The sequence below is a fragment of the Bufo gargarizans genome, chromosome 5, assembly GCF_014858855.1.
Source record: "Bufo gargarizans isolate SCDJY-AF-19 chromosome 5, ASM1485885v1, whole genome shotgun sequence".
NCBI classification, from domain to species: domain Eukaryota; kingdom Metazoa; phylum Chordata; class Amphibia; order Anura; family Bufonidae; genus Bufo; species Bufo gargarizans.
The window spans coordinates 205,776,349-205,801,510 of record NC_058084.1 but is presented as its reverse complement, the minus strand read 5'-3'; the positions used below and the strand labels follow the sequence as shown (position 1 = coordinate 205,801,510).

The 25,162-nt window shown below is 41.4% G+C and overlaps 1 protein-coding gene across 2 annotated transcripts in view; it reads right to left on the bottom strand.

Moving 5' to 3' along the window:
* BMPER (BMP binding endothelial regulator) overlaps positions 1-23,315 on the bottom strand; it is a 263,513-nt gene extending 240,198 nt beyond the window's left edge. Inside the window, exons 1-2 of one of the 2 annotated variants that reach the window (XM_044293999.1) lie at positions 23,268-23,315; positions 20,335-20,420 (exon numbers count right to left, since the gene is read on the bottom strand). Coding sequence is in view for 1 of the 2 variants with exons in the window: in XM_044293998.1 (XP_044149933.1) it covers positions 20,335-20,420; positions 21,424-21,556 (219 nt within the window). In the remaining variant the exon portion in view is untranslated. Of the gene's footprint in view, positions 1-20,334; positions 20,421-21,423; positions 23,148-23,267 lie in introns of those variants that run through there. The other variant, XM_044293998.1, reaches the window with a different exon arrangement.
* Between the last annotated feature and the right edge of the window lie 1,847 nt (positions 23,316-25,162).

Genomic DNA, 25,162 nt, shown 5'->3' with positions numbered 1-25,162 from the left:
AATTTTCATTACATTAAGGTAGGGCGTCCTTAATTTTTAGTTTGTAGCACCGTGCCACCCACCAGCATTAGTGAGCCACTCCATTTAGTCAACCTCTTTTATGTTTTTACTGTTCAACACACTTAGTGCAGGGTAATGCAAGGCAAATGCATGTCATCTAGTAGATCTTTATGTATTAAGAAAAGATGTCAAATGTCAAAAAGGCATCCCCAGAAGCAATGGTTTAAATGTGATTTTCAGAAGCTCACAAGTACATGGGCATCTCCCAGAATCAAACATATCTGACAGTATGGCAGTTTAGACCGGTCTCTGGCAATCTCAGGAACGAGACAAAGAACTGCAAGGAGTTTCTGAAAGCTTTTGTTACTTGGTATGTATTGCTACTGAAAATCTGTCAATATTTGATGACTGAAGAGTGAAGTTCTGTTTATTCTGTGGACCCCACATGATAAACATGAACCATGACAGGGAATAGCCTAAACCAAGACCCCAAACACAAAACATAAAGATCTGTCAGCACTTTCGCGCTGCCTTATTTACGGCCAGCATGACATACTGTAGCTCAAGTGACGTTGTGCAGGAGGATGTGCTATGTAAGGAAAAATCATGGTAACTGAACAAAATTGACAAGAAAAACTCAGGTGTGTACCCTATGCAGATGTGAGAACAGTGAGGATGACTGGCTTAGTCATGGTCTCAGATCTTCCTCTATCCACCAGCTTCTGACAGATTTCCTATACTTAGGCTACATTCACACAAACAGGAAAAATGGCCGTGTGACGGTGGTTTTTGTAACGGCCATCATATGGCCATATTCAGAACCGGTAGAAGTCTATGGACTATTCACATGGGCATTTTTTTAACAGCTAATGAAGAGCAGCCATGTGACATGGGACGTCATGTCGCTGGGAGCATCAGGCCCTGCTCCCTCCAGTGCTTAACAAGAGTTCCCTCACATTCAAGGGAATGAGTCTTTTTTTTTTCTGACCTAGAAGAATGGAGGGCACTATTGGGGGCAATATGTATACTGGAGGGCATTATTGGGGGGCATTTTATATACAGTAAGCACCGTGGAGGCCTTATAATATAATGACCATTAAAAATAGACAGATGGTGATAAAATGGCTATAAAAAAAGGCCAGTAAAAATTGACAGTGTGTTTGTTTATCATGGACATTCACACGACCAACTCTGTTTTGTGGACTGCAAACCACGGATCCACAAAACATGGATACTGGCTCTGTGCACCCTGCATCGTGGTGTGGACCCACTGACTTTGGGCCCGAGATCTGCACGTTGCGGCCAAAGATAGGACATTCCTAGTTTTTGCGGCGCAGCCGCATGGACTTGGAAGCACATGGAAGGACAACACAGATCAAAACCTATGTCTGCAATATGTTCTATAATTTGAGGAATGGACCCTCAGATGTGGACAGCACATGGATAACATCCGTGTGCTGTCCATTTTTTTGGTCGACCTATAGTAATGAATGGGTCTGTGTGCAGTCCACAAAAAATGCAGATTGGATATGGATACAAAATATGATCATGTGCATGAGGCCTTATTCTTGACTGAAAGTCATCAAGTAGCATGAGCTTAAAGGGGTTGTCTCACTTCAGTAAGTGGAATCTATCATGTAGAGAAAGTTAATACAAGCCACTTACTAATGTATTGTTATCATAAATGTTACTTCCTTTGCTGGCTGGATTCATTTTTCCATCACCTTATACACTGCTCGTTTCCATGGTTATAACCACCCAGCAATCCGTAAGTGGTGGTGGTGCTTGTACACTATAGAAAAAAGCACCAGCTTATGTGCGCTCCAATGGTCCCGGCCACCAGATAGGCTGACACTTTTTCTTATAGCGTGCAAGCATGACCACCACTGATGGATTGCAGGGTGGTCTGTAACCATGGAAACGAGCAGTGTATAATGTGATGGAAAAATGAGTCCAGCCAGCAAAGGAGGCAATATGGACAATGACATTACATTAGTAAGTGCCTTGTATTAAAGGGGTTCTGTACTTTCATTTAACTGATGATCGATCCTCTGGATAGATCATCAGCTTCTGATCGATCCTCTGGATAGATCATCAGCTTCTGATCGGCGGGGTTCCGACACCCGGGACCCCTGCCGATCAGCTGTTTGAGAAGCCAGCAGCGCTCCAGCAGCGGCGAGGCCTTCTCACTGTTTACCGCCGGCCCACTGACGTCACGACTAGTATCAACTAGCCTGGGCGGGGCTAAGCTCCATTCAAGTGAACATAGCTTAGCCCCTGCCACGCTAGTTGATACTAGTCGTGACGTCAGTGAGCCGGCGGTAAACAGTGAGAAGGCCGCCGCGCTGCTGGAACGCCGCTGCCTTCTCAAACAGCTGATTGGCGGGGGTCCCGGGTGTCGGACCCCCGCCGATCAGAAGCTGATGATCTATCAAGAGGATAGATCATCAGTTAAATGAAAGTGCAGAACCCCTTTAACTTTCTCTACATAATAAATGCAACTTACTGAAGTGAGACAACCTCTTTAACAGTCCTTATTGTAATTTATATGCTGTTTCCTTCAATATTTTTACTACTAAACACATTCTGCAACTTAGCGCTACTTGAGCTACAACCTGTAAAGGACCCCATACACATTAGTGTATTGTTGACATCATATGTTGGGGTGAGAAGGGTCAGACACTTTGAATTTTAAAGTGTGCATGTGCTTAAAACATTTTTTCTTATGTCATAGTGATATCTAAAAAGTTTTGATCATTTGGGGTCCAAGTGCTGAGACCCCCCACTAATCTCTAGAGCAGTGGTCCCCAACCAGTGGCTCAGGAACCACATGTGGCTCGTGACCCCCTGCTGTGTTGTGTGACTCCCCATGGGAGTCCTGGGTTCTGACCATATGTACTGGCAAGTGACATTGTTGCAGACCTATCCTAGATTTACCACCAAACAGTGCCCATTAGGACGGTAAATTACTAGTGTTAAAGTTCACATTAAAATGTTTATCAGCAAATATTTGCAATTTCTGTTTTTTTGTTAGGCTACTTTCACACTAGAGTTATTATTTTCCAGTATTGAGATCCGTATAGGGCCTCAAAATACTTCCATTTTGTCCCCATTCGTTGTCAATTGGTAGAAAACATAACTGAACAGAATGGAATGCTCCAAAATGCATTCCATTCCGTTCTCATACCGGAGAGCAAACCGCAGCATGCTGTGGTTTGCTTTCCGTCCTGGGATGCGGAGCAAAACGGATCCGTCATGACCCACAATGTAAGTCAATGGGGACGGATCTATTTTCTCTGACACAATAGAAAACGGATCTGTCCCCCATTGACTTTCAATGTAGTTCATGACGGATTCGTATTGGGTATGTTAAAGAAAATACAACCGGATCCGTTCATAACGGATGCAGGCGGTTGTATTATCAGTAACGGAAGCGTTTTTGCTGAACCATGCCGGATCCAGCATAAACGCTAGTGTGAAAGTAGCCTAACTCCACATTTAAACTTTTTCTCCTCTATTTTTGAATTCCTGAAAGTTGAATGTGGTTCACAACATTGAGAACCTCCTGCTGAAGACAGACTCCAGACGTGCTCATAGACCTTCTATTGAGCTAGTCTTCAGCAGAACCAAATTTTCCCTGAAATTCCAACCGAAGTCCATTTCGCTCAGCACTAATTGTAACCCAGATCCAGTATAATCCTTAGCTAATATTCCCAACCCAATCACAGCAATGACCGATCGAACATTAGCTTGACTATGGGCACGGTTACTATTATCCCTAAAACAACTTCTTAACATGAGTATAGCACGCAAACAAATATCATTTAGCAAATTAACATGAAGTTAAATGTTTTTAGAAATTCATAAACAATTCTTTATATGAAATATTATATTTCCATGTACAGTATTGTATGCATTTTTTTGTACATTTACGAATACCGACAGTTTATATTCTCTCTTGGCACCGCGTATTAGCAATACACCTACTGTTCACAAAATCATAAGGTTGTTGAAACCAACGGATACAATAGAAACATAACCGCATAAGTGGTTTTTATGTGTTTAGCAGTTAAGCACTCAGCAAGTCCAAAAACACAAACAACTAAAAATAACAGTCATCCAAGCATGAGGAGGAAAGATTCCCTTTCTTGCTTCAGGTCTGCTAAGTGAAAAATGATCTTTTATGCAAAGCTATCATTACTTGACTATATGCAGACGGTTTGCTTACACTCTGCATTGTAATTATGGACAAAAGGTTTACTCCCCGCCTATTGCTTTGAACTGAAGGATGCTGTTACTCATTGCTCTCCACTCCACTCATTTTACAAACAGATCCATCACCGAGAGATTCGCTTTGATTTTCTGATTTTGTTTAGATGCTAAGACTGAAACTGAAGAGGGCAAAATGAGAGTTAAATAAACTTAAGTTAGCAAATATAGTGAGCACAGAGGTTTCATTTAACATATTGTCTGGGTGATGTGTTCGGAGCCTTGCAACTAGGACGTCAAAGGCCTGTTGTCTACCCACCGTGGGGGCTCACATTTGGTAGATTAAGTGCAGAATAAAAATGAGTGCAACGAAAGCTTTCATTATTGAGAGTATAGTAGAGGAGCAAGAATCCGACTGATTGTAATAAGGCTGGGTTCACACCAGTGTTCAGAACTTTCATTGTTCTGCTCCTTTAGAGATGAAAGTGCCAGAATCAACACATAACTACCATAAACAGAGATGAACGAACCCCATTGAATATGATGTGGTCCGTTCAGTTCCTATTTGGAATTATGTGTTTTTACAGGATACAAAGTCCTCCTGCATCTTTTTGACAGAATCAGTAGCGGAGGCCCCGAACAAACCCCTCAATGCAAGCTCTAAAATGCTCATTTTTTCACTTTAGTGTTTTGTCATCAAAATGGCTCACTGTAAAAGGGAACTCCATCCACGAACAATCTTCAGTTGTTTTATAAATAAATACATGTCAGAATGTCACCATTGGGGGCATTTATTCTCCTAAATTACCATGTCAGAACATGACACCACTCAGAGATTCAGAATAGGACATTGATGGGCTTCATCATGCTCCCATCTACTCACTGAAGAAGTCACATAGCAATGTGGTATGAAGAAGTACCTACCTATCTCATCCTTCTCAGCACATCAACGTTGAAGCACGCTATATCCAAGTTGATGGTTCAAATACTCTTCAAACCTAATCCATGATCCTAATCCATCATGTGTTCTGAACCACTTCAACTATGCAAGAAGTTATATTCAAGGTTTATCCTCTCCTTAATGCTTCCCCTCTGGTAAGGTGACAACTGGCGGCTTCAGACAGTCACAGCATATATGGAGAATGGCCCTCTACATTCTCTTCTATGGGAATCATGGCTTGGCTGTTTCCAGCTGTTTCCTTGCAGATGTCCATTTTTTTTTTTTTTTTATAAATGTAGTCATGGACATCCACATATTTATTTATCATATCGTTAAGGATTTTTATATCTGTTTTTATCTTTTCTCTGTGCTTTTTGCTTAGTTTGTAGTATACACTTGAGGGAGTGGCACCTTGACATGTGAATGCGTTTCTATTATGTGGGGAATTAGCATGCTTGTGCACTTTTGCCCACCTATCCCACAGGCGAGCTTGATTAGGTGGTACATATAGCTGTGTGTACTCCTCCTCTCTTGCTGGATGCACATAGAGGTGACTAGGAGCAGCACACTATATGTGCAGAGTTTAGAGTAGGTTTAGAGTAGGATCTGCCTGACTGATACCACCTTGGCGCTGGTAGGCCGGCAAAATGTTTTGATCAAAATATATTGGCTAAGTGTCTCGGATTTTATCATTAGAGTGAGGGCTTAGTCCATATATAATGCTTGCATCTATTGTGTTAGTGCATTATTATTTGTTTTCTGTGATTTATTTTTTTCATAAATGTAGCCATGGACATCTGCATATTTATTTATTATATCGTGCAGGATGTTTTTATCTTTTCTCTGTGATTTTTTTGCTCAAAGAGAAAATATTGACAGTGATTTACTAGTTCTGGTTTAATTTGTATCACAAAACTGGCATACATGCCTTGCATCACGTTTATGTGCTTAAGAGTGGTATTACACTGCCCGATCTTCTGGCAGTGAGAGCGCCAATGGAAAATAACACATGTATTGGCGCTTGTTTGCACCAGACTGATTACACTATTGGCAGCACATCCCTGTCTACACAGTGAGACGTGCTGCAGATAATCGGGCATCTTTCATCCATTATAGGAGCCTTCGTATTTCAGATAATTGGCTTGAAATCATGCAGTGTAATAGAGCATTTAGACATTTTTGTCTGTGCCTAACTAGACAAGGGGCAGGGATTAGCTACGAGGGTCAGGGTTTAAATGTGACAACGTGCATCAAAATTGCACAAATTCCAATGTAATCCCACCAATAGATGTGCCCTGGGGGTATCTACATGTATTATGTTATTTTCTGTCCTGTACACCAGCAGATGAGATATGGTTGTAAGGGACAGGGTTAACCACCCTGTTCCTCCTATATTGGTGGGAGTGGGCAGGTCCAACTTTCTGCCAGGAAGGGATATGCAAGTCCAGACAGTGGAGGAAAGAAGCAGACGTCAGAGTTCCTTCTCTAAGGGACCTTATCCAGTTCTCCTGTGAGACCACTACTCCATAGAGATCCCTAGAACTGAGATTGCCTCCATCATAGAAACTAAAGCAGAGTGATCAGCAAACTGCAGCTTTTCAGACCCTGCTGCAGGTGAGGGAAATACAGTTGGTACACTCATCACCTAAAAGACATCCAGGCCAGACTGACTCCAAGTTTTATCACACAGTGGACACCTATATCCATAAGTGCATGCAAGTGTCATTTAATTGCCACATATCCAGCCACCATACCTCATCATCTGGTGCCAGAAACTGCACTTTGTATTTAATACTGCTGGATGTTATATTTTATAGTACTAAGTAAATAGAGATTTTTATACATTTACTTCTGGTCTGATTCTTCAAACCCCCTTTATACTGCATTGATCCCCAGGGAACAACAGCCTGAACCTGAGTGAGTACACCATGATACAACACCTCATCAGAGCCACTACATTCTCATCATCTGCAATGGCTCCTCAAGGACTTGCTGCAGAGGTGTAACGTTACTTAAAAGTGGTTAACATGTCTTTAAATGTACCAAATTTCTAATACAGCATGAGCCACTGTGATAAAATCTGGCACCTCTTTAAACTGTCTAGCCTAAATATTAGACAGCATTAGTAAATCTTCCCCAAAATGTAAGCAGCAAGAACATATTTTGCCATGATTGGCGACAATGTTACCTGTTCACATGCTAGGAAAATATTCCAACTCAGACTGATGATCTAATTATATTAAATGTTAATCTGTGTGTAAATCCAGGCTAACATTTAAGACTGTACAAGGCCATTTGTAAAGTTGCATACATGGTTTCCTCTTCCTGGCTTCCTTCATTACTGGCTTTGGTACATTACAATTTTTCTTACAGCTCTGCTGATTTTTGTTACCACTGGAGAGCATATGTGAATGTGTGCGCCCAAGAACACTTTCACCACATATTTTAGATGAATTGCAGCCTGCAGTGTAACTACAGATGGGGAAGTATCAACAGCAGCTGAAATACAAGGCACTTGCCAGAAGAAATCACTGTTTTGAATATTGGATCCTGTTAATTTAGGATACATTACTATGCTTGTTGAAGTCCGGGAAGGAATAGCATGTGTCCAGTGCATGGGAGTGCCCTAGGAAACGCTGAAGCCAACATACTCAATCAGCAATTCTATGACATTACAGCATACTTCCTATTATAATCCTGCATGATTGAACGCTATTTTATGACGCATCATGGATCATTACTTCAACATCAACTTACTGTTCCTTAGTTTTCTACATAATATGTTACTAGTGCAATTGGTCGATTCTCCGTTTTTTTATACAGTGATCCCTCAAGATACAATGGCCTCAGGATACAATATTTTCAACATACAATGGTCTTTTCAGACCCATCGTAAGTTGAAACCAGACTCAACGTAAAATGTCTCAGACCCAGACCCAACCAATCAAAGCTACTTCTCTAGTAAAATATCTGTATTTGATACTAGTTGGTAGCTATTCCTTACTGTTATATGTAAGGACTGGTTTTATCTGCTTATTTTTCTTCGATCATCACAAAATTATCTTATCTTGGATGACATTTTGGGGCTTTGGAACCAATTACTAAACTTACAATGGTTTCATATATCACAGAGAGAAATTACTTTTCATCTAAAACATAACTTTTACTATCATTGGTTAAAATATTACCCCATCTAAATATAATTTTAGGATAAGGCCTTACTTTTGACGTATCCAGGATAGTACAGTCCGATATATCAAAAATAACGGCAACTTACAGTTAGATGACTGTAGACCTGGCCAGATGGTGAAAGAGAGGTTAGGTCTGGGGATAGATGAGGGGGGGGGGGGGAAATCCCTAATACATCACTTAATGTACTCAATGTACCCCTGCCTACAGGCGGAGCACCCGCCCCGAAAGGGGCGACCCCACCTCTCGGTGGCTAAGCCCTCGCTGTCGTCTAGTATTACCCTTCCTGTAAGGATTGAAGATGTTCATCCCTACTTAGCAGTTTGTCCCAACTTCAGGGGACTGAGGATAGATGATCAGATCTTTACAAACTTCAATTCTAATAGTTGTTGATTAGAAAATAATAAAATAATAAATTGTTGCAGGTTTTTTTATGGGGCAAAGCAAAAAATTCTGGTAATTATATAGCAGACCACCTGGTTTCAACATACAATGGTCGTCCTGGAACCAATTAATATTGTAACTTGAGGGACCACTGTATGTTGAAACTAAAGTATATTACTCCATTTAGCAAAACTCCTCTAAATCAACGTTGCAGGATAGGCTAACCTGGATGGATGTCTTACCCAGCTCAATGGCCTCTTGACATGGGCCAATCCAGCAGGTTATTATTGGGAACAAACCGCTCGTTCACGATATCAGAGGAGGTGAGAGCTGCTTTTACAGCGATTGCTTGGGCCTACATTGCTTTGAGCAGCAAAATCTGCTGCCCATATACTATGCTTTCACCCAATGAATGTTTATGTAGAGGTGATCGGTAGCACCTTTACACATTCCTTCTCCATAATTGTTCATACTTTGTTACTATGATAATTGAAATAGACAATACCCCCATTAACATGCATGGCTCTCCTCAACATGTGTGCTATTTAGCTAAGTATAAGGGGGGGAAGTGAGTAGATGACATGTCTGAAAAGGTAATAATATTGGACGGGAAAATACATCTTGTTCAAACAATGCTTCCTTGTCACCACTGATTTCCATTAAGGGCTCATGCACACGACTATTACTGTTTTGCGGTACGAAAAATATGGATACCAGCCGTGTGCATTCTGCACTTTCTACAGGCTGTATTGTAGAACTGGCTATTCTTGTCTGCAAAATGGACAAGAATAGGATGTTCTATAATTTACGGAATGGCCACATGAATTTGGACAGTACATAGATGACTGTCCACATTTGTGCTGTCCACATTTTTTCTAGCCCCATAGAAATTAAGCAAAAAATGCTGATCGAAGGCAGACACATATATATGGTTGTGTGCATGAACCCTTGGTCCACTGTGTTTGGTCAGATCTACCACAAAGAACCTAAGGTCTATGTAAATGTTAGGAATGGATATATGTAGTCTGAAAATAAGGACAAAAATGATGGGGATAATCATAATGGTACCAGCAAACAGTCCTACGGCAAAATGTAAGAAAATTAAAAACAAATATATTCTTAAAAATGTATTCTGAATTCTACTCCCATCAGTTTCACTTGGGGTCTCTAAAATTGAACAACCCCTTTAGCTGCATAAATACGGCTACCGTTGCAATATACAAGCATTTCTTGACATCACTATTGGGGTGGTATTTCTATAGGGGGAGGTAAATGGTCATCAGAAATCTATGCAAAATACAAAATGTCAACAGTTGATGTTTCCACCGACATTAGAAATCAGGGGCAGCGAGACTTTCCCCATAATACATGGGCTCTTACACTGACCTAAAATGTTTGCAACCAAAAAGTGAATGACGCCCCTACTGCAGTGATAATGTTGGTAGTGATTAAGAAGCAAGTAATCTAATTCCAGAACTGAGCGTGCTGAACTATGTTTGCGTATATTAAACTACATGCTCATTTATAGTTCAGACGGCCAAAGAACAGCATGACATGAGTTCTCAAATGGCTCTTATTTCAATTAAATATTTTTTTAGCGTCCTTCTATTTTATTTCCACCCACCAAAAAAATAGTTCTTTTAACTTTATACTGAAGTGCTATTTAATTAAGTACAGACGTGTACATTCATGAGACAGTTAACCGGCATAAAAAAGAACATATCCACCTCCTTTGTAACCTAGCCTGAACCAAGAGGGTATGAGCAGTAATAAATTCAGGCAGTCCCAAGGACACACCATGTCATGTTCCCCTAGCCCCTTTATGTCCTAGAAAGGTGGCAGAGACCAGAGGTAGAAGCCCACTTAGAGGTCATGTCATTACACACATCTATGAAAGTTGTCACCAGTTCTATCACTACTCCAGCACCAAACACATTGTTCAACAGCTTGAGGCAGCCATAGATATAAGTGGGCTGAACCCACCATTTTCTTGGGATTGACCAGTAAGTCATATCTTACTGACTCTACCCAACAGGGGAGGACTGGGAACTTAAAGTGGCCCTAGAAAAAACCTAAGCGGGCCCCATGTCGTAGGCAGATGCAGGTTGATAGAAGGTGGGGCAAAACCAATAGGCAGGGACAACAGAAGTAGACGGGTTTCTTAGTACAGCACAAAATATCTTAGAGCCTGTGGGGTCTATGGTCAGTCTGCCCCTGCTACCCAACAACAGATGGAAGTGGCTTATTCCGTACTCTGAACATGCATATTTATGGTGGAATCAGGTAAAATAGCTCTTGGCTTTATAAGCTCATGTGGACAAATCTCTTACTCATATTTACACACGCCGACTGAGTAGGCAATTATCTGGAAGGGACAGTTCCTTACCACCTCTGATGATCAGTGGAGGTTTACATTTACAGGCAGCAATCACTGTATGGGGACAAGAGATGGCTACTGCTTATCCTCATACAGATTCATTGTTTCTGGGCACACATCATGATCTGCTGCCAAGAAATTATAAATGTGCTGCATAAACGACGAGTTTGCCTGATGAACGAGCATACTGCTCGTTCATTGGGTGATCCGTGGCACCTTTACACGGGACGAATATCGAGAATTAGAATTTGTACTAACTTTTGTTCCGGATTATCGACCAGACAATTGCGAAGTGTAAAGCCATCTTTACTGTCACTGCCACTGATCAATACATGGAGGTAAGTAGTCATACGTGGGTCTCCACAGATGTAGAAAGCGAGAAAGATATTGCCAATGGCATTAGCTAACTTTTTCTATGTCCAGAGTGGATTTGTCACCGCCAGATATCTGAGAAGTTCTGACAGACGTTCTTCAGTACCTCCTGCATGATGTTCTTCTGTTTTGGTTTTGGTTTTGCTTTGACATCTCTTCTCCCTCTCCCAGCTGTCATCTATTAGCAGTGATTGCCTCCCTTTATATCCCCTCCCATACTGCCTCACTTTGCAGTTTATACTACTTCCTGGATTGTGCTCACTGCTAGAAGTTTGCTACTGCTGGTTTCTGAGATAAGTCTATCCCTTTATTTGTATTTTCCTGTTGGCTTGATTCCAGCTGACCCTGACTCCCTCCGTATTAAGTGCAGGGAGCCGGTGGTCATGTCCCCTCACTATTATAGGGTTTTCAGGTGTCACTCAGTCTAGGTACGTGGACATGCAACTTTCTATCACAGAGATCTTTGCTTGGGCTGAGCAGTCAGGGAGAGCTATAGGGTTTTAATAGGGCTCACCCTTTTGTTCCTTAGTTTGGGATCAAGTCAGTCGGATCTTTATTTGTTACTTCTTGTTTTCTGCAACACCATCCGTGACAGTGGGACTAAAGGACCTTTCATATGAATGATTGTTCCCTTTCAGCGAACGAACAATAAACAATAAAACGTTCACTCATCATCAGCACATCCCTTGGTGTAAACAGGGAATGTGCTTCTGTGGGGTGTGTGCAAATTATTGGGCAGACTGGATAGGCAAAATGGTTCTTATCTGCCGACACATTCTATGTTTCTATGTATCAAATAGATAGATAGATAGATAGATAGATAGATAGATAGATAGATGGAATCAAGTTGAACAAATTGAATCAAACCAGAACAAAACCTTGGAAGATAGGGTGCCAGCGTTCACAGATCTCGATGTACAATTATTGTTTGTATATAGTGAAGAAATCCACAGCATTCCCAGGTGATAAAAAAGTATAACAACTTTTATTCACCCATGTGAACAAATGTGATGTTTTAGTCCTCTCACAGGACCATTCTCAAGCAATGACCATCTGGTGAATAAAAAGTTGTTATGCTTTTTAATCATCTGGGAATGCTGTGGATTTCTTTATTATATGATAGGTAGATAGATAGATAGATAGATAGATAGATAGACAGATAGATGGTCACAGCTTGAGAAAGGTCCCAGTAAGAGGACTGAAACGTTGTTGTTTGGTGATTAAAGAACATACTTTTAATTTACTTTTTTTGGGAGTGCCGTGAAATTTTTCAAAATTAGATAGATAGTTAAAGATAAATAAATAGATAGATAGATACTGTAGATAGGAGATAGATAGATAGATAGACTCTAAGGTACAGATGTAGCAAAGTTAACAGTCACAGTCATAACGCATTAACTAAATGTGATAACTCACCAAGCGTGTGTGTTAAAAGGGTTCTCCAGGAATAAAAAAATAAATGAAAATACTTAAATATTATTTTATAATAAATATATTCACAAATACCTTTCATTACTTAGAATGGCTTGTGTTGTGTAGGGATCAATCATTAGGAGAAATAAAATGGCCGCTGTCCTATCAGTACACACAAAACCTGTCCTAATCACACAGGAGGACAAGTTACTTCATCACAATAAGCAATAGTGCTGCCTCATACTACTCGCTGCTCTGCTTGTCAGGAATCATGATCCTGAATACAGGTGAATATCTGTGGGAATGAAGATGATGAGGAGATATGAGAGGAGGGTGAGGTGTGGCTAATGAGCAGCAGCAGTTGTTTACAGTCTCCATTACCACAGCAACACATTACCACAGTCTGTCCTCTCTGTACTTCATGTCTCCTCATGGACTCAATTCCTACAAGGATTCAGCTAAAGTTCTTATCATCTGTATTCAGGATCATAATCCCAGACAAGCAGAGCAGAGAGGAGGATGAGGCAGCTGATTAGCTCAGTGTTGTAAAGTAACTTGTCCTCATGTGTGATCAGGACAGGTTTTGTGTGAACTAATAGGACAGAGGCCATTTTGTTTCCCCTGATGATTGCTCCCCAGACAAAACGAGCCATTATAAATAATAAAAGGTATTTGAGAATATATTTATATATTTAAGCAATATTTAAAGGGATTCTGCAGTTTTTTTAAACTGATAACATCAGCATCTGATCGGCGGGGGCGCCGCGGCCTTCTCGCTGTTAGGCCCAGTGACATCACGACTGGTATCACTGGCCTGGGCGCAGCTAAGCTTTGTTCACTTGAACCCCTTTAAGTATTTTCATTTTCTTACCTCCTGAAGAACCCCTTTAACTCTGCTACATCTATAGGTGACAGTATACCCAGGCATTTTTATAATACGCACTCAGCACATAGAAATCAGGGTCACCTGTCAAGTATTGTTATGACATCTTCACTTGTAACCCATCCTCCGCTGAAATCTATTACAAGTTGTACTATTTTTGGGCCTGGCGTAGCACAGCATAATTGGAGGCAATAAAGTGAAAGTACTTGCTTAAGCACCAAGTTTCAACTTTAAGGGAAAGGAGGCGAGCTTTCATTTGAAAGTAACTACGTGCTGTAATAATACGCTTGTGAGGCACAGAGTCTTGTTACATTCTTTTGCCTTCTTCTAGGAAGGCAAAGCCACAATTAAATAACACACTGTATGTACTATAGGAGCTATAGTTGCTGGGTCTTGTTCCTAGTCATACCTACTCACTATCGAAGCCTCTCTTTTTATTTATATTTATATTGAAATGTCCTGAAAAGTAGGGCAAAAGCATTTAAAGAGAAAAATCAGACTTTTTCATTGCAAATTTTCATTAGCCGCCCCTCAGACTCCTAATGAACACTTACAAATAGAGATTAACAAATCGATTCGGGGAAAAAAAACTAATTTCTTATGAATTTCACCAAAAATTGGAAATGTTGTCACTCAAAATGCTGGCCACAAGAAGACCAAAAGGGATAGGTTTTTTTTATTTAAAAAATCTAATAGTACATTGTGTTTTTAAACAGGCTGTTTGTCAAAACTCAATACTATCTGCTTACACATAATCTCATATGCTGCTGCGACTTCGATATAACTAATACTGTCTTGGGGTTAAAGAGCTTGAACTTGCTTGGATTCAGTCCGAGGAGACCACAGAATATCATACATAACTTTTCAAGGCAATTGGTACACTTTTGATTTGGGTCAAATTTATTTGGACTGAATTGAATCTGACCAGTTTGTGTTAATTGGACCAGAAACAAATCTCAAGATATTTTCTTATCTCTACCTAAAACCCTACTACACATTGCCCGAGTGAGACTGGGTAGCTGTCTAGCTACCAATATACTAAACATTCTATTATGGACATTGGCATGGTCACCTTCAAGAATGTTTGGCATAGACAATACCAGCACTTACTGGACAATATGGCTGCCAGTCCATAGTACTTAAAGAGGTTATCCCACTTCACATTTTCATACTTACCTGCAGCCAGTGCTTCACTTCCTGGATTCTGTTTGGGGGCGGGCTTCATCTTGACTGAAGTCTTCTCCCGGCCGGGCTGTGCGCTGGACTGAATGCGCACGCCGCCGCGCATGCGCCATGGTGACTTCTTCCTAGCCAGTATAGTACAGAGCCGGTGTTCGCGGCTCTGTACTATTCTGGCGAAGAAGAAGTCACCATCGCGCATGGTGACTCCCGAGAAAAGGAGTCTTCTGCGCAAGCATGGCCACCAGGATTCTGGAGAAGAGCGGTGGCCGTAACCAGGAGAGACCCAATGACAACAATGAGGTAAGTGGGGATAAATTTTCTCCTAAACAGTGGGAATTAGTTAATCAAATCTATTTACGAAAATGATCACTGTCAGATGATTAACAGATTTAACAGTGATCATTATGATGGGAATACCCCTTTAAGAAAAGGTAATGATGGAGATCTCCTATGACACTTCTGCTTCTAACTTTTTTTCCGTCTCAAGTAGAATATGAGCATTTGGCTGGTTTTAAGTATCCTATTCATTTCTTTGAAAAGTGGGTAAACAAGCACCTCGTCTAGAAATTAAATTGCTGATAAAGAACTACAGCAAAACATAGTGACGACAAAAGAAAATAGCACATGGTTTTTGAAAAGTATATTTGAGGGATTGGATACAAGAAATCAACCTAGAACTGTGTATCTTTTAAAAAACATGTATGACCAAAGTTGGCAGTTGTTGAGGGAGATCAATGATCACTTCAGTGACTGAGATGACCAAGATTACATGTACAACTACAGGCTACTGTAGGTATTTGCATTTCGGGAAAGTGGTAAAGTAAACCACTGTTAAACACAATAACCTACATATAGCCATCATGAAAGTCACTGAAATTTAAAATAAAATGTTTCTATGGACAGATGAGAAACAAATTTGATTTTTCAGTCATAAAAATACTGAGAAGCACTGTAAAAAAAACTGCACACCCCAGGAGGCACATAATTCCCCTTCTGGGTAAAAGTAAATGGTAAGACAAATGCTGCAAATTAAATTACATAGAAATATTAGAAGAAAACCTGATGCAGTCAGCAAGAGAATGACCTAAAAACAATGGGTCAGATTTATCATTAGCTCAGGTCAGAATAATGGAGTGAAAAAGTCCCAAAAAAAGTCCCAAACGCTAAAACTGCGCACAAATTTCTGCTCTGCACTATGCTCGCCAGTTTTCTGAAAGTGGGCGTGTCTTCTTATGTAAATGAATCTCTAGACAGATTTACTATTGGGACTATTTAAAAAGTCGCAAAAAAGTCGCAATTTCACTCCAGTGAGGACCATGCTTATCTTATGAGACTTTTTAATAGAACATGCGACTTTTTCATAAAAACGTGCAACTTTTTCGTAAAGATGTGCGACTTTTGTAAAGCTGCTTACAGATGGATAAACTGCTACCGTCAAACCACATTTATTACAGTGTTAAAGGGCCGATCATAAATCTGACTTGGCTAAAACTGACTTTAGCCATATGTTAAAGTGGAGTGAGCTGTCAGTCATGATAAATCTGGCCCAATGTTCCAAGAGTCAAGGTGCTGGACTTGCAATCTGCTGTCTGCTCCCAGTTCTAATGCAACTTAACAGAGCTATAACAGTTGTACAAAGAGGAATGGGAATTGTCATGTGATGGAGACCTATCAAACAGACTATAATTTGATGGTGCAAATAATGTATTGAAAGGTTGGTAAAATTGGATTTGTGCAACTACCTCTAGAAAATACGTGTGTCAAAGGTCAATTCCATTATATTCTGAATATTTCTTCCACAACTTTTTTTTAGTACCATATTATCTTTAACCTATTATCTCATTTGAAAATAATACCAATTGAATACTGTCAAAAATCTTTTATATTGTATAGCATTTGATATGGATATTAGGTTAAAGGGGTTCTCCAGAAATTATTTAAAATTGCTGCCATCAACCTGTCCTAGAATGTGAGCAGGACTGGTTGCCTGCACTTGCAGAGCTGCCTACGGGGTGGACCTTCTCTGCACTCTGGCTCTTGCATATACCACATATTGGTGAGTTCTCCTGTCAGGCTGCTCAGCCATGATGGCATATCACAGGCAGACACATCATTACCGTCTATTGTAGAGCAGTGTAGTGTGTAGTGAGGCCCCGTTCCCTCACCCCCCAAGGCAGCTCTGCAAATGGAGGCAACCAGTCCTGCTCATATGCTAGGAGGCCATATTTAATCATTCCCAGAGAACCGCTTTAAGCTTTGTAGTTTGACTAGAAGAATATGTAATATAAATAGATGATTGGTTTCACACAATGATAAATGATCATGCCATGTGTTTTGGACATTTTTTGCAATGCGACTGGATACAGAGAGGTGGGTATATGTCGGGAAACCATAGCCCGACAAGCCTTGGCAAGTAATGCCCAAATACAATAGGGTAAAACTCAAGGTCAGTTTATATAATTCTATTCTTATCAAAAAAATAAAGCCTATCACTCAATACATATACTGCCAAGTTTCACAAATGTGTTTATTCAATCATAAAAAGTAGATAAATGCCATTGATAGACATTGTATAAAGTGGAAATTGTTCTGGTGCCTAAACTCAAGGTGAATACTTCTTAAAAAATGCTTTGTCCTTTAGAACAGCTACATAGATTAGATTTCTTACTAGGTATTTACCTTTCATCACCTGCTACAAAAAACTTACTCCTGCCATCTGTTGGGGAAATACTGTAGTATATGAATATCTCACACGTGTCCTTCTTGGAGGGAGGGTCCCTACTTTTTGACCTAAGAACCTCTGTACCTCATTGCTCCACCTGATTTGTAAATGGTAATAATATCTTCCATAATAAATGTGCCATAACCCCAAACCGTATTAGACCCACAGTTTGTGTATTCAGTATATTGGGCCAAATGGTTCTTATCTGCCGACACATTCTATGTTTCTATGTTTATGATATTGTTATTTGATGCCATTTTGGACCCTTAACATGTTTATATTCAGACTGCTTTTGTAGTGGAGTGTAAATGAAGACCTAGTCAGTAGTACAAAGAGACGTAAAAAAGTGGACCATGAGGACCTATAACTGTCTCTTTGACTATCCATAAAGGTGGGAAGTATGATATAAAAACTGTAAAAAAAAATAATAATAATGGACAAGTAGTTCAATTGAGAGCTGGAATATGATTGTAGTTTCTTTTTTCAACCTTTCCCCTAATTTAAAAATGTCACCCAATGGGCCTAAAGCTAGTTCAATTCAAACTAAATCAGCTGCCGATAGGAACTAATATGAGAAATAAGGGCTGTAAACTGTTCTTCAGTTTTTACTTCATGTCCTCCTGTATTTCTCGAAGACTGGACAAAGTAATCTCCAAGTGCCCCAAACAACAACTGGATACCTATCTGAATGTTTTGATCTGCGAACAATCACTATGAATAAGCAAACCCCTAACTGTAATGGCAATGACTGTGTTCACGCTTCATCACGACAAATTCAAGATGGTACCGCCGATTCTATCTTGAGGACCCAAAATGGCTCTTGCATTTTTTTCAGTCCATCTTGATTGAACTGAATCCACATCAGTTCGCATCCCAGAGAATGAATTGAATCAGTTGCTTCCACATTCATGAGGAAAGTAAATGTCAAACATCATAAAGACAAGCACTAGTATGAACGATGCCTAAGGGTGTTTCTATTGCAGTATGTGTTGTCAAAACTGCTAATGACTGAACCATTAGCTGATCCTTCTAATTTCTATGAATCAAGTGTCAAAATAGAGTTGTTTTTTGACCCACCTTTTAGTAAAGCAGCACATTTGGTCATGGCAGTAAACAACAACTGCAAGGCGCATAAAAAACTGTACTTTTCAGAAAAACCTTGAGTTTCTCAACCTATGGAGATTTGTATCAGCGGTTGTCTCTTCTATCAGCACGTACAACAATATAGTGCATTTTTTTGCCAAAACCAGGAGGATCCTACAAGAAGACAAGGATAATGGGCAGCATAGGGCCCCATCCACACCCAGCGTTTAGATATATTTTTTGCTTTTTTTTTTTTTTGTTAAATTCTCTCCTGAATTTTGTTAAATTCTCTTGCACTTTGTGAACATGGCCTCACTTCTATACAACTAAATGACTACACAACTACCTGTTACAGGACACAAAGCTCTATTCATTCATGCATAATCAATTGCTGGCAGGCTGGTTTTATTTTATTTTTCAATTTAAAACATTATTGTATGAGATATAATCTACTGTCATGTGATTATAATCTAATTTCTGCTATTCTGTCATATTAAGGTACATGCTCAGCATAAACAACAGGGATGAGTAAAATGTCACATGATTTACCAAAATGACCAAGACAATACAATACTAAACATACTAATATCTAGAGCAAGGGCAGTGCATTATGGAAATCACATGAAATCTTTTTTTTTTTTTGCAGATGTCATAAACCGGAAATTTGGGCTGCAACATTAACAAACACCTGTATTCCTCTAAGAATACAAAAAAAAAAAACTAGAAAGTTAAAAAGAGATACTCTTAGGCTATCAATTCAAGGGAAAACACAACTAGTCATTCCGATAGGAGTATCAGTAACCAGCAGCAGGATTTTAGATGTCAAGACATCATCAAACACAAGGAAACAAGGACCATTTTTTTTGCAAGCTTACAAACAAATAAAATAGGACAATCAAATAGCTTAGTAAATTACCAATAAAATCTAAAAATATATATATCAGTGTGCACAAGATTGTTAGATCCCATAGGGCTTGTCCTCAGATCATTAGCAATGGAATTGATTAATTTATTTAAATGACGTCTGAAAGACATGTCCACAGCTTACATAAGGATAAAGCACAAGACACAGCCTGGAGCTATATTGTCTTACCAGAACCTTATTTACACCAGTCTCCAGATAGCAATCTCCATTCCCTATCACTATGGTTAAATCTGACTAGTCCCATCATGACTACACTACATGCAGACACATAGTAGATTTACATGAAGTCTAGAAAAACAGATACAATATCTGGAAAAGTTATTATAACCTGCTCCTACGCAATTTCAGGACAAAGGCAAGCTATTGGTACTGAATTATTACTATGTTTAATACTATTATAAATGTCAATTAACATAATAAAAACATAAATATACTGGATTAAAATAAACTGAAATGCAATATACTGCATGGATAAGTGGATAGAATATTTTATTAATTTGCAGCATATGTACTTTTTATTATTATTATTACTTTATGTTATTTTTTAGTATTCTTGTAGATGCTATAAACTCCATACAGCACAGTCTGTCCAGAACATGGTGTTGGGCTTAGAACATACTGTGGCCAATAATAAAGTGATATATCTTACACTTACCAGGCACACACAAGAGATGCAGGGGTTGTCAGTGATGAATGGAATTTGTAGGGCCTCTCCTTCATTTTCACATTTAGCCACAGAACCTTGAAGAAGAAACCAAAATAATGAAAATGATTATATGTAAATTTCCCTAGCATCTTCTCGTGTACTCCTACATACAGCTCCTTTTAATACCCCTAGAATTGTTGCAATGTGACACCAGATGTCCAGCACTTACTTGTAGAAAGCTCATGTTTTACTATATGGTTATGAGAAACCTGAAGACACATCTTCTAAAGTTCTTCATCCATGAAACATCATCTGCTCCTAAGTCTGGACCCTCACAAAGGCCATATTTGAGTGGTAACATGTTATACTATTATTACACATAAGATGACTACACAGGGTGCTGTGTGTGCTGCAGTTGTCTACTCCAGGAGCACAACCTGTATGTCTGTAATAACTGGGAGAAGTTGACTGATCTACAACAACTTTCAATTACTTGAGGGTAAAAAAATCACATCCTGTAAAAGAAAAAAATGTGTCTCCAGTTATTACATGTCGCTCCTTGTTCATATATCGTTATATGTAGTTGAAAGACAGGGGATTGTGGACAAAGGTGATCTACTGACATGAGACATCTTGAGCTATCTTTATCTAAAGGCTCATTTTTCAAAAGAAGCACTAAGGATGCATGTACCCCATAACAACCAACCCTTCACTACTCCTCCCTTGTCCTATGATCAGTTCAGCATTATCTACATTTGGCATCACCTTTTTTTGAAACTCAACCCTGCTAGACTGCAGTACAGAAGAGCCTTATTATGTACCAGGTGTCAGTAAGGTATGTTCTTCCAGCAGGGACAGGGGTCCACCTGCCTGCACATATGTAACTATATCCTGCACTGTATAAAGTATCCCCTCCTTACATTAAAGAGGGGTATGCAGACCAAATCTCTACTGCAATGACCTGTAGGCACCTGTCTTATTCCTATGCACAGTGCTGGAGATGCAGAAGGTGTCACCCAGAAGACCATATATAGACCTGCAATAAATTTACAGTGACAACCTGTGCACTGTATATGTGCCATGTGCATCATTCCTTACCTGTCAAGAATGAGGATCCTACTGACATGTCCAAAAAAGTTGCAAATATAACTATCCATGCACTGAGTGTGGTAATCCCAGGGGAGCTGGCACGCATTGGCAGAGGCAATCTACTGGTCAGGCAGAAGTTCATTGTCCCAATAGGTCCAGTCTGCAGAAGATCAGGAGTCAGAGCTTGCTTAGTTCCCTGCCAGTGTGCAATGCTGGAGATGACAGAAGCTGTTTCCAGGAGGGTTCCTCGGTCGGTGTTGCTGCTGGAGTGTATGAGGTCAAGGGCTAATCATACCAAGGTTGCTACTGCTGGAGTGTGTGAGGTCAGGGGCTGATCACAAGGGGGTCCCAGAGGTGAAGCTGTAGACAGATTGTGAGGACATGGGCTGATCACAGCTGGGTACCTTTGCTGCCAGAGCGTAATCTATAATGAGAACAAGGCTTGATCTGAGGAAGGTCTCTCTTCTGGGGCAGGTTCTGGAATATATGAGAACAAGCGCTGATCTTAGTAGAGTTCCTCTGCTGGTGTTTCTGCCGACCTCAGGAGGATCCTTCTGCTGGTGCTGCCGCAGGAGTCTGGGAGGAATGAAGATGATCTCAAGAGGGTTCCTCTGCTGATGCTACTGCTGACTTCAGGAGGGATATTTTGCTGGTGCTGCTGCGGACCTCAGAAAGGTCCCACTACTGGTGCTGCTGCAGGAGTCAACGAGTACAAGTCTGACCTCAGGAGAAACCCTCTGCTGGTGCTGCTACTGGAGTGTTTGAGGATAGGGTCAGAGCTCAGGAAGGTCCTTCTGCAGCTGTTATTGAGTGTATGAAGACAGGGCTGATCTCAGGGGGTCTCTCTGCTGGAGTATATAAAGTCTGGTCTGATCTCAGGGGGGTCCCTCTGCTGGTCTGATCTCAGGAAGGTCCCACTACTGGTGCTGCGTATGAAGATAGGGATAGATCTCAGGAAGGTCCTCTGCTGCCGCTATTGAGTATATGAAGGCAACGCTGATGTCAGGAGAATCCCTCTCCTGGTGCTGCTACAGGAGTGTATGAGGATAGTGTCACATTGCAGGGGGGTCCCTCTGGTGGTGCTGCTTCTGGAGTGTACAAAGTCTGGTCTGATCTCAGGGGGGTCCCTCTGGTGGTGCTGTTTTGGAGTGTACAAAGTGTGGTCTGATCTCAGGGGGGTCCCTCTGGTGGTGCTGCTGCTGGAGTGTAGGGATGATATCAGGAGAGTCTCTGTGCTGCTGGATGGATGAAGACAGGGCTGATCACAGCAAGGTCCTTCTGCTGGAGTATATGAGGACAGGACTGACCACAAGAGTCCCTCTGCTGCTGCTGCTACTATTACTCTTTAGCTTGGCTTCCGTTTCCTTTATTTCTTCCCCAGCACCCCTCCTCCTGTTTTTTTCACTACACGAGCTTTGCCTAAATCCTCCCGTCTAGTGGGATACACATAGGTAGCTGCTGGCTAGTGGGGCCATGTCTATGTGTTTGAGGAGACAGTCAGTAATGATCTTCTGATCCTATCATCAGATAAGGAGATCCCTATTATGGACAGAATGCTCCCAGTGCCTGCTATAGATAGATCAATGCACCAGCCTTCCATCACATCTCCTGAGAAGTATGCCAGTGTCCACAGATGTCCTCCTGCATGTATCCTGACTTGCCATTGGATTGTCTTCTGGATGACTTCTTCCCTCCCACACAATGCCCTTTATGTCTGTGCAGAGTTCTCAGCCCCTGTGTCTCCACCATCCATATGGGATCCCTGCTGTATGATGTCTCTCATTCCCAGTCCCTATCTGTGTCCTCACTACCCCCAGGCTAGTAGGGTTGGTGGATGTGATTAGGCCACTTACCTCTATCTGCAGATCACTGTTTACCCTCCATTTCCATTGATTGCAGATAAAGAGGAAAGTGCTGAGGACAGGCTGCCCTTATGTAAGCCAGGCAGCAGCATTCTGGATGATGATGAATCACTGCTCTGTTCTCTGCATTGACATGAAGGCATTGTTGCTGGGCTGCCAGCACTGGAAGGGTTAATCACTGAGGGACACACTGTCCCTGTCATCAAGCCATAGGGCTGCCTCCTGTATGATACTGTACATAGGCTTGGATTGTGCAGGGAACCCGCTTACTACCTTGTATATATCCTGATGCTCAAATTACAAACACAGCTCTGCTACATCTGGGTGTGATTAACAAATACTGCAGTCTCCAGAGTGCACAGCCCGTGAGCATGGTACATGTGGGATCAGACAGGCAGCTGGACGTGATCGGCGACATGATTGTGTGACAGCAGCGGCGACAGGGACGGCAGGAGCTGATGGGGTCTGATAAGACAGTCTGCTGCCTCCTCCTCCCACCGGCATCAGTCATTAAGGTAGGGAGCACATCCCACTCATTCATGCCGACTGTCTCCACCCAGGCCATGTCTGCAGACACGGGGGAGGAGTGTGCCCACCTTCTATTCATCAGCTCCTGGATACATATGGGGGCATCCGTCACTGCAGGGGAGGGGGCGCTACCGCACGTGCTAGGACCCCGGGCTCACTGGCCGTGCCTGCTGCCTGTCAGGGCTCGGCGGGATTTTTCATGTAATTCATTTCTGGGTGCGATAGTTTACAGTCATGTAAAAACACGCTGGTGTGAACGCTCCCTTACCTAGCAGAAGCAGCAGTCACAGGCACTGCATGGAAGTTCTGGCCCCATTTTTCTCATATCAGATGTAAGTGGAGCTTCAGTCATGGGGAGAGGAGGATTCAGCAGTCTGTAACCATGACTGGTGCTTCCTAAATCACCCCTCATCAGATATCTAGTTATCGGACGGGGTGGTACACCGTGGATATGTCACCTGTTGTCATGTGCATGGGGTAAAGGAAATCTGGTTTAGTTACCCATAGCAACCAATCAGATCCCACCTTTCACCTTCCAAAGGAAGTCTGAAAAATGAAAGGTGGAATCTGATTGGTTGCTATGGACAACTAAGCCAGTTCTACTTTACACCGGTTTAGACAAATCTCCCCGTGTGTTTCATATATACCAGCTTTCCTTAGTTGTTTGTGTAAATATGAAAAGTTCATATATGAGATTCCAGGTCTGTCTGTCTAAAAAAGCCCGGTGGGCCCACTTTATTCAACCATGCGCCCCACCACTCCACATCACTTGCATCTGGAGTGAAGCCTCAATTTTTAAATACTTTTTGGATATCTAGTGGATCTTCAGCCTAAGGGCTCATGCCGTTGTGCGGCCGTTCCGTGCATTGGAAACCGCAATTTGCGGTCCCCAATGCATGGGTAACATCCGTGCAGCGGCCGGGACTGATTGAGACCCATTCAACTTGAATGGATCCATGATCCGTCCGCACCGTAAAAAAATAGAACATGTTCTATTTTTTTGTGGTCCGGAGACACGGACAGAAACACCACGGAAGCTTCCGTTCCGCAGCGCATCTCCCGGATTGCGGACCCATTCAAGTGAATAGGTCCGCATCCGTGATGCGGGGTGCACACGGCCGGTGCCTGTATGTTGCGGACCCGCCGTATGGGGGCCGCAATATGGCCCCGGCCGTGTGCATGAGCCCTAAGGTTCCAGAGGGATTGCACCCACATCTAGAAGTGCCAGTGCTGCTGTTCTTTCTTTCTTTCTGAGCGGAAGCGTTCCTTCCCCGCAATTGCTTTCTTTTAGTGGAGGAGACAGCTGCTATTGCGTGGAGCGATCTCCTCCACAGTATGGGGAGCAGTGATCGCCAATG